General features: G+C 45.5%; 1 protein-coding gene across 1 annotated transcript in view; it reads right to left on the bottom strand.

The window, feature by feature from the left end:
• Positions 1-8,285, bottom strand: part of LOC119423573 (serine-rich coiled-coil domain-containing protein 2) — a 17,922-nt gene extending 9,637 nt beyond the window's left edge. Inside the window, exons 1-6 of the mRNA XM_037690971.1 lie at positions 7,060-8,285; positions 6,823-6,984; positions 6,576-6,746; positions 6,423-6,496; positions 3,441-3,614; positions 1,680-1,770 (exon numbers count right to left, since the gene is read on the bottom strand). Of these exons, the coding sequence (XP_037546899.1) occupies positions 1,680-1,770; positions 3,441-3,614; positions 6,423-6,496; positions 6,576-6,746; positions 6,823-6,984; positions 7,060-8,278 (1,891 nt within the window). The 5' untranslated portion in view covers positions 8,279-8,285. The remainder of the gene's footprint in view (positions 1-1,679; positions 1,771-3,440; positions 3,615-6,422; positions 6,497-6,575; positions 6,747-6,822; positions 6,985-7,059) is intronic.
• Positions 8,286-10,735: the final 2,450 nt, after the last annotated feature.

Raw genomic sequence — 10,735 nt, 5'->3', positions numbered from 1 at the left:
AGACGTTAACATTTTAATATAGACGTTAATGAAGACATTAACGTAGACGTCAACAAAGACATTAACGTTTTAACATAGACATTAACGTAGGCGTTAACATTTTAATATAGACGTTAATGAAGACATCAACATAGACATTAACGTTTTAACATAGACATTAACATTTTAATATAGACGTTAATGAAGACATTAACGTAGATGTCAACAAAGACATTAACGTTTTAATGTAGACGTCAACCTAGACGTTTTAACATAAACGTTAACATAGACATTAATGTTTTAATATAGACGTTAACATAGACGTTAACGTTTTAATATAGATGTTAATCTAGACGGCGGCTAAACGGTTTCTGACGAGGCGCTGAAGGTCATCGACGCTGCTGCCTGAAGCTGCACCGTCCATCAGCCTTCTTCTCTGAAGCCCGGCAGCAACCTGACCACAGGCCGACATGAGGCGCAGAACAGCTTGTGGCTGTTTAGCGTTGCCATGGTAACCACACACCAGTGTCTGTCGCTCCCTGACAGCGGTCTTCATAAAGCGTGTAGAGCAAACATAAAGCTGTGTGGACGCTGTAAACTGTACTGAAACATTCTCCCAACTGTTGGAGTCAGAAGGCCGAGATCAAATGTTTTATTTCTCTACGGTGTTTTGATGTGACGAGGTCAAAAGAAGCGTTGAAGAGGAAACTGAGCTCACATCCAGTGAAAGGACACGAGAGTTTGGACGTGCGCACCTCTTCGCCTGCGTGTTGACGGATGAACTGTAAAGACGTGTGAAGAATCTGGGGTTGTCTATATAAAGTAAAACCCACATAATCTGGTTAAATCTCCACGTCCTCCATGTTCAGCTGTGATTGTGTAAAGTGTTGAAGATGTGGAAAGGGGAGTGATGGTGCAGAGGTTGAGAGTTGTGATTGGAAGTTCGGCGGTTCAACTCCCCGGTCAGACATCATAATCTGGGTGGGAAAGGTGAAGCTCCTACACCTGCCTCCACCCTCATTTGCCCCACTCTGGGCCCTTGAGCAAGGCCCTTAACCCCCACCATCTGCTCCCCAGGCGCCCTAGATGCAGCTCTCTGCTCCACACAGAGGCTGTGGTAGCTCAGTGTCTGTGGTTGAAGAAGAAGAAGAAGTGGAAGCAGCAGTTCAGTCCAACTTCCTGTGACCTGTTTAACATCTGGATGATGGTTCTGCTGGGAGGTCGGAGCTGGAGGTCCAAACAGGACAGGGTTTAACCCGCTCTAAAACTAGTCCTCTCTGGAGGGACTGTGGGTTTTCTTATCGCTGAGATGACGTCATGATTCCTGACGGAGCTGCGCGTCTTCACGTCTTCTTGTTTAGGATCTAAAGTTCTGGCCGTCGAGATGGAAATGGAACAATAATGGATGAAGAATATTAAACGAGCTTCAAACTTCATGAATTCCTCAAGGCGGTGCTCGAAAGAGATTTTACTACTCCAGTTTCCAGAAGGTTTCAGAATCGACACGTCGAGATGTTCATGGTAAAGTGCACGAGGATCGTTTACTAAATCACATGATGATGGCCTCCTTTAAAGAAAATCCTTCTTGTTGTAACGAAACGTTCCATTACATGTTTAATTTGCAGTAGGAGAGAACAGATTTAGGATCTTTTAAGTAAAACAACTATGAAGGTTTTTACAAATGTGCAAGAAAAAGTTACCGCTGCGCAGCGAGGAATCATCTGGAAAATCTGCATCCAGCATGAGGTCATCGTCAGCTAAATCACACGACTCCAAGTTGTTTAAGAGCTCCTAGAAAGAAACAAAAAAACATCGGAAAATGTTTTTAGTACTGAAAAAATAAACGTTGAAACTCTAATAATAAAGCTGCAAAGGTGAAAGACGTTAAGACAAAGATCTGGCCTCCTGTCCTGATCCTCTTCTTCTCTGAGCTTCAGACCTGATCAACGTCTCAGTTCAAGAAATAAACTGTTCTCACTTGACTCGCTGCCTGTTTATTAATTTTACTAACACAAAACTAAAGGGCTTCATGCCTGGAACAACACTGCCCCCTGGTGGTGACAACAAACGAGGGGGAACCAGGAGACCTCAGCCATCAGTCCAGAGCTCGTTAACGTCCTCAGGTCATTAACGGCTCGAGCTCGTTTGGATCAATCACTCCGAGACTCAGCTCATTAAAACAGAGGGCAAACGGAGACACAGCTCATTAAGAGCCTTTCACCGTCGCTCAGGAGCTGCGTCAACTGGAGCCGAGGTCTAAGCCTGGGCTTGACCCGGGTCGTCCTCCTGCTGCTGCCATTTAAAACAGTTTTATCCAGTTGGTCCTGGATCAGAACAAACGGAGCTGCGTCAGCAAAGAGCTGATTTCAGATCAATATTTTTTATATCAGCTGGAATATCTGAATGAATTTCACAATAATCTGTTTTTGATCCAGTACTTTCGGTTCCATTAGTCGTGCTGTGACATCACCCAACGAGGTTTAAAATTCAACATCACACATTTACGAGGTGCTCCACAGACAGGAAGTCCCTCAAACTTTTTAACTCCTCCCCCTTTTCTACACAGAGGGCAAGAAAACTGGTCCTGCACCACAATAAACACTTTAATGTTTCTGTCTGAAACTGAAACTCTGGCACAACAATTTCCTGCAGCATCAATAAAGTTCTGTCTCTTATCGCTCTTATTTCTGGCTGGACGACAATCAGTTGAAGAGTCTGCAGCCTGACGTAACCACATCCGGTTCTGATCCAAACTGGTTTGTAGCTGCAGCCTGTCTGCTTTGTTGAAGCAGATCAATTATCGTAAAAACAGATATCTTAGTCGTCATCTACTGCAGCTGTTCATGATCCAGAGACAACAAAACACACGATCATACTGGAAAACACTAAAAACCTCAAAAGTCCAAACTTTATTACAAACATATTCTGTGTCAGTGGATCAGACACAAAGAAAATGAATCAAAGTGAGAAAAACGAGCACTCGACTCAAACGTGTTGGTTTTGGTTGTAGTTCACAGACTGAACACCAGGGGGAGCCAGAGCATTTCATTCAGACTTACTGAACAGATAAAAACAGATGAACTGAGGCCACCACGAAGGTTTCCTTATTTTCAACATCTTGAACGTTTTATTTAAAAAATATAAAAGTCATCAAACCTGGACCGGTTGTTTTTTTTATTCTGGTTCTTATTTATTTGCTAGTTTTAGATCTTTAAACCTTAAAGTAGTTTATACAAATGTTTATAAAATCTTAAGAGGTGTAGAAGGAATGACATGAAAGCGAGCGGGCCTCAAAGTTTTCCACACTTTTATTTTATTTTAATTTGTGTTGTTCCACTCGTCTGCCCTGAAGGTCTTAAATTAAACTGATCTTCAGTTTCATCAGTTCAGGATCAAACTCAGATTATAACGAACGCAACTTCAGTCTCACGAGGAACAAACGACGGAGGACTTGGACTTACGATGCTGTTGATGTCCGAGCCGAAGCTCCCGATGTGGTGGGTGGTGCTGCCGTTGGTGTGGATGGAGGCGGTTGTGGCGGCGCCCCCCAGAGGCTCCAGACCCTCCTCGTCCCACATGTAGGTCCCCCCAGACCCGCAGCTGTCAGAGGGGGACAGGTCCAGAGACGAACCGCCCTGCAAAGACAAAACGAGGAGGGACGGCCGATGAGACGTTTAGGTGCCGTCAGCGAGTACAGGGGACATTTTATCTTTACGGGTTTTATTCAAACGCCACAAGAAGTAAATAAAAGCTTAAAAATATATTTATAAACTTTAACGGCGTCGGGCTGGAGCTCGGTGCAGGTAAACCTGGGTTAGGGTCCTCCTTAAAGCCAACGGTCAGTCCTGCTCAAAGCACATCCACAAATTAAAAGTTCACTTTGAAATTCCACTTCAGGTTCTTTATGTCGTCGGTTTCAGATGGTTTGATTTGCAGACTTTAGCTGTTTCATCGATTATTGATCAGTAAAATCTAAATGACTGATAAACCCTGAAAATCAACCTGAAACTAGAAATCCTGATCTCAGACTTTTATTCCATCTCTGCTCTGATTTTGTCTCAGATCTAAACCTTTTTATTTCCACGTCCAGGTCTCGTCAATAAAAGACTTTTAAACTTTTGTCTTTGGTCTGCCGTTAAGAACGTTGAGGGAAACAAACGGTGTTCTTGTGACGCGCCTGTCGGCCCCGCCCGTGTTTTTCTAGGTTCAGAGCAGAAACCACATCAGTCACCGGTTCAAACCCTGCAGGATCCAAACTCATGGCTCTGTGTGTCTTACCTGTCTGTGGGCGGGGCCTAACGTTCACTCTGCACCTGCTGCTTTCAGACAGCAACAGGAAAACCTATTTACTTTAGGCCGATTGTGTTTTTGTGAACAGTGTGTGTTCTGGAAGTAAAATGTTTAAAAAGAGAAGGTACAAATGTCCGTTTACTCTGAGGGAGGTTCTGAAGGACCTAAATGTTTTTCATGATTTATTTGAACACGACAAAGGCTTCACTCGTTAGTTCTCCTTCAGCATGGAAGGCCTGTTGTAGTTTTATGGCAGCTGATGGAAATCATTTCTGTCTCAGGTGTAAGCGGCAGCACGTGGACTGGGCTCTAACAGACGGCCTGATGGTTTTGACAAGCAGACAAACGTGCAGAGCAGAAAGTAAGCCTCAGACAAACAGACGCCGTGTGTAAGTTTTAGAACCAAATCCTAAAAAGTGTTGAGCTGCGAGTGGCAGAGGACTGATGGTCACACGGGGTTTACATTTCAACGGTCTCCTGGGTTTAATGTAGACGATATGGAAAGAGTCGTCACTTCCTGCTTTGAAAATAATATTTTGAAATAAAACACAAGTGAAGTGTGTTTGGGTGCGTGCACTCTGCATCCTGGGAGAGTTGAAGAAAAACTAGAAGGTTCCTGCAGAAACTGTGGGGGGGCCTGCCACGTGGCGGCCATTTCAAGTTTTGATTTGACAGTACTCTGTGTTGGGGTTCACTCTCAGCTACCACCACACCGATGTTCAGCTCATTATGGCAAAAAAATAAAAAGATAAATGAGTTATAGTTATTTATTGTAAGCTATGGTAGCCATCTTACAAGATAAACGGGGAAGCAAAGTCCAGGATGTACTTATGTGCACATCAGGCGAGCCGTTTGGTGTCGTGGTCATGATGTCATCAAGATGAGAGTCGAAACCCGACTGAACGACTTGCTCATGCATCGGCGTCAGAAGCATCTGTAATGTAGGGGGGGGCACGGGGTGGTCCTCCCCCCACATTATGAATAAAGTAGATGCCATTTCCTGCATTCTGGTGTATTTTAACAGGTTGTTAAACATCTGTTCACCTCCAGATGTTAACAGATGATTCAATAACTCGTTCAACTAGTCCATTTATGCATCATCCTGTTTTTAAACTCACTCCTCTGGTTAAGAGAATTAAATTAATGTGACGCAATTTATCACAAGCAATGACTTTAGGGGTGCACTTGACTTTTATTTTGTTAACTTTTTATTTAGTTTTATTTGTAACAACACATCACTGTGTTACAATGATGTGATCGATTACAATGATTACATCTTCATCTTTAAATCACTTCCTGGTCTGCTGCCTTCATACATCTCCTCCTACATGTCTCTGTGTGAGTGCAGCTACAGCGTGCGCTCTCAGGACATCATTACCTGCAGTGTTCCCTCAGTGAGGACTGAACTAGACAAAAGGACCTTCTCCTACTCCGCTCCTGTTTCCTGGAACATCTTGTAAAAAGACCTGAAACTCTCGACCTTTGACCTCTCTAAGTGGCTTCAAACATCTGTTAAGTTCCTGAAAAGAACCAATGCAGACATGTTCCTGTTTTTAGTTTTCTAAATCGCCTCTAGCTGTTTTTGTGCTACTATTCCTCTTGATTGTCTTTTTGGTTGCCATTTTGTTTTGATGGTTTTTGATTTGTAAAAAAAAAAGAGAAACTTAAATTTGTATGTCTATTTTATGACAGTCTGTCATTCACTGTCGTCATCACTCTGTTAAAATCAGGTCTCTCTTGTAGAGTCCCCGAGGCTCAGGGGGACTCACCTGTACAAATAAAGGTTGAATGAATGAAAAAAAAAATGCAATGATTCATTTACACATGAGAACTGGTCACTTTTAGGTCATATCTTGTACAATTTTAGCTTCTTTCAAAAACTCTAAACTGTTAACTGAGCATATATTCCCTGGTGCTTTTACAAACTTGCAGCTCTTTTCACTCCTAAATATTGTGAGTTCCCTCGACGTTCTTGCTCCATTTTGTTTGAGTCAAGATGGAAACGTAAAGAGAAAAGGCTTTGGTTCTGTTAGCCTGAGCAGCGAGGCTTCTGGGGCCCAGGTTTCAACGAAACGGGAGTAAAGGCGCTTCAACGCTTTAAACTGCTTCAATCTCCTTTAGAGATGGAAACTGATCCAGATCTGACGAGGTACCTGTTCATGGTAGTCCGGCTGGCTGGACTTTCTCCTCTGGGCGAGTCGGATCAGTCGATGCTCTTCTTTTTCTCCTGAAAATATAAACAGAATAATTCAAACAGAAAACATTTCAGGTGTTTTTGACCTGTTCATCGTTCCTACAGAGCTCACCTCCGACTCCTGGCCAATCCAAACCATCATCGAGGAAACAGAGTCCCGTCGCCTCCGTGACCCTGCTCACCGCCTCCTCCTCGTCATCCAGCCGAGTGCAGGTCTGGTCGAGTCCCGAGTCCTCTTCATCGTTTTTGGACGGGAACAGCAGAATATCAACTCCCCCATTTCCTGGAAACATGAGAAACCTGTTTGGTAAAATTAAATTGAATGCAAGAAGCCTGCCGATGCTTTTGGCGTTTCTCACCGAGGTTGTCGAAGTCGTCCATGTACTCCTGACTGGTGTCGTTTCTGTCCAGGGAGGACGTGGAGGACAGGGACATGTCCTCCAGCATCTCACCTACCGTGGATCCTCCTCCCTGGGACACAGGGTCCACCGTCAGCCCCTCCGGAGAGTCAGGAGAGTTTTCTGCTGGCAGAGGAACAGAGAATGAAATCCCACCAGTATGAAGGTCTGAAGAAGTTATGAAAACCAAAGTTCAACCTGGGCTGGTTCCTGAAGACAACGGCGTCTCGACGGAGTCCCTTCGTCCGTTTGGTCCTCGGTTCACGTCCTGATCTCCTCTATGCTGACTGGCTGGAATCACTCCAAGGGGGCGGGGCTGTTTGATGAGTGACGGGCGTGACAGCTTGTAGCTGATGCCGCTAGACTTGGAGGCGGGGCTGGGGTCAGGTAGGAGGGGCTTCTTTAAGGTTGACTGAGGCAGCTGGGACACTCCGCTGACCCTCGTCAACCCAGAAGCAGCAGAACTTGGACCTTTGATGTTTCTACCTGTGTGTCTGTTCACAGGTGGCTTCAACAAGCTGCCTCTGGGAGGAGCCTGGGGGGAGGAGCCCCGGGTTCCCCACTGGGCAGCCCTGTTGATGGAGAAGGAGCGGGAGATGTTGGAGGATGAGGGGAGGAGTGAGGAAGAGGTGGAAGATGAGGTGAGGGTGGGGGAGGGCTGTTGTCGGACCTGGGTGAGGCTGCGTGACCGAAAGCGGTCGTTTTCGGTCAGCCTGGTGGAAGAAGTGCAGCCGAGGGTTTCGCTGGAGTGGGAGCGGCTGGCCGCTGGCTTTTTATTGAGGGGGGAACCGGATCGAGGTCCTGGACTAGAGCCGAGCCTCGATCCGGCAGAACGAGCAAAGATCTGGGACTGTCTCAGAGAAGTGACCGCCTTGGTGTGTGGTTTAGATCCTGAACTTGTGTTGAGGGTCTGTTTGGTACCGCTGGTCAGCCCTGATGGGGTCTGGCCCAGTCTCTTCCCCAAAGATCCAGTTTTAGAGACTGGAAGAGTTCTAGGGCTGGACTGTGGAGACGGTGATAAAGATGAGGATGAAGGCTGGCCAGGCCTCCTCCCTGCAGAGGTCGGTTTGTTGGCGTCTTGCTGCGACGGAACCGGTGAAAAATGCTCGTGTCCTCTCCTCCACTCAGCCTCCCGGCCCACCGCCCCGTCGCTCGCCGCCTCGTTCTCCCTCCTCCACCTCGAGGAGAATGAGCCGGGCACTCTGATGAAGCCATTCTGCTTTGCAGGGGCGGAGGAGGTACCGTTGACCCCGGCAGGTCCGGGGTGGTGGTAGAACCCGTTGGTGAGGCGGGTGCTTCCCGCAGCAACAGAAGCGGAGGCCGGAGCTGTCTGTGATCGGGGACGGGAGCCGAACTTCGGCAGCCTGGAGACCATAGTGGGCATGGTGGGCGGGTCAACAAAGGGTGGGGCTGACATCAGACTCCGCCCACTTCACCATGGAGACACGGAGACATAAGAGCTGCACCAGAAGAAAAGTAGAGAGCAGAGTAAAACGACAAAAAAGATTTAAAAAAAATTTTTTTTAAATTAATCAAAAAATTATTTTGAAGCTAAAACTCAAATTTCTAAATGACATTTTTCAAAAACAAAATGTTTTTGCTTTTAATTGTTTTTATGGTTAAAACAATTTTTCTGTTTAGTTGTAGACGAGTTCCAGAGAAAAACTTCTGAACTGCGTTCATAATTATAATTAATGGTAGTTTTATTTTTAAAATGGAGAAAAGAAAAGGCTTTAAATGAACAATGACTGTTTTTTATCAAACTTTCCGGTTAAAGAATATATCGGATCCATTGCTGCAACGACCGGGAGATGAAATCAGAGCTTAACATGTTGAAGATCAACTAGTTAGCATTTTGTGTGTGCAAATATTTCATTTAATACAACCTGGTGTACCAAAGATATAAAACTATATTTATTAATAATATTTTTACCAGGACAAACTCATGGAGAAATTTCATTAAACTATAATAACATTAAACGTTGTAATAAAATAACCATAAACCAAAGATCATCGATTCGTGTCAGATACACACACACTATAAAACAGAATAAAAGTAACATTTAAATAAAATAAATTTAAATATCTTCTTGAACCAGGGTCATTGACTGAAATAACTGCTTCAGATCAAACCCCGACCAACTGATGTTCCTCATCATCTTCTCAGGTGGTCTCACATCTGTTTAATGGCAGCAGCTGCTTCAGTTTTAGAGCCTGAAGGTGATTCTCGGTCCACGGAGCTGGAAACACCTCGGGTCTGCAGCCGCGAGCATCAGGTAACCCGCATCGAGCGCTGCTCCGGGCGTCAACAAAACGATGGCGTGTGAGAGACGTTCGGCCAGTGATTAACAGCCGAAACATGTGGCAGCCGAGTCCAGGCGTGTGAGATAACACCTGAACGCACCGCACCCATCGTAAAAACAATCACCTGCACCTTCCTCAGGAAGCAACGCAGTCAGAAGGTACTAATGTTTCACAGGACGCACCCGAAACAACCTGATGGTGTCTCTCTCACACACACACGTGCACGTGCACGCACACACACCTTGCAGCAGGAAGGTGATTAGTCATCGAGGAATGAAAACATTTTTGAATAAATAGTTCTTTTACGCAGACTCCAACAGGAAAATAAAAACATAAATCTCTGGAAATAGATTTGAGCCAAAGTCCAACTCAACTTTTTAAACATAAAACAGAAACTCGGTCTGTGGAGGGACCAGGTCCAGGAGGGAAACCCAGACCTCCTGCTCCCCTGAGACGCTCTCCAGCTCCTCCTGGGAGATCCAGAGGAGTTCCCAGACCAGAGAGATCAAATCCTTTCAGAGATCTAGGTCTGATCTGGGTCTAGAAAACCTCCAGAGTGAAGTTCAAACCACCTCAGCTGACTCCTGTCGATGAGGAGGAGCTCCTCACCTTATCTCTAAACCTGAGCTGGGCCACTCTACACAGGAAGACCCTTCAGCTGCGTGGACCCAGGATCTCCTCCAGGGTCCCTACACTGATTCAAGCACCTGTCAAGCACTTTTAAGGTGAGATTTCAAGATTTGCGCTCACATCACAAGTTTTGTTCTCCTCCGAATGCCTCAGGCGTATGTTTCCTCCAGATCCACAAAGACGTCTGGATCAGAGTCTAACCATCTTCACCTCAGCCAATCTGCAAGGGAGAAGATCTGGTCCTACTCCAGGACCCAGGCAAAACCACACTGATCCTCCTATATATGAGGTTCTCCCTTCAAACATCCTAAACTTTCCCAGGAGGCCGAGCGGTGGAACAAAACAAGAAACACACGAGAACCATGAATCCAGCCGTGCAGGAACGGTTTCCTCATCAAACCAGACGAACGTCACTGAAACAGGAACACAGTGTTCTGCTGCCCTGCAGCGCCGGCGCATGTTATTATCGTCAAACTAAAATTACTACAACCCTCCTCAGACATTCATCCACCTGAGGCCAAGCTGAGCGCCACCAGCTGCTTTAGGCCGATAAGAAAACAGCTGATGTTCTCCGTTCCACATCTGAGAAGCTTGTGATTTCAGCCGAAGACACAACATCTCAGCTGGATGTTTTTTTAAACGATCATCTGAATGATTATTACATAAAACGTTCATAAAGAAACACGTTCTCCAAAGGTCAGCTAAAAACAGACATTGTGCTCTTTTGAGCCGATATAAAGAACGAGAAGATGCTGCAAGAATCCTCCAAGATTTCACACCAACAACCACCTGAAGCTTCACGTCTGGCACAATAAGTTCACGTCTGGCACAATAAGTTCACGTCTGGCACAATAAGTTCACGTCTGGCACAATAAGTTCACGTCTGGCACAATAAGTTCACGTCTGGCACAAGTTCACGTCTGGCACAAGTTCACGTCTG

Source organism: Nematolebias whitei, chromosome 17, assembly GCF_014905685.2.
Source record: "Nematolebias whitei isolate Nwh7 chromosome 17, NemWhi1, whole genome shotgun sequence".
Taxonomy (NCBI): domain Eukaryota; kingdom Metazoa; phylum Chordata; class Actinopteri; order Cyprinodontiformes; family Rivulidae; genus Nematolebias; species Nematolebias whitei.
The sequence above is the reverse complement of the archived record's forward strand: the minus strand, read 5'-3'. Positions and strand labels throughout refer to the sequence as shown.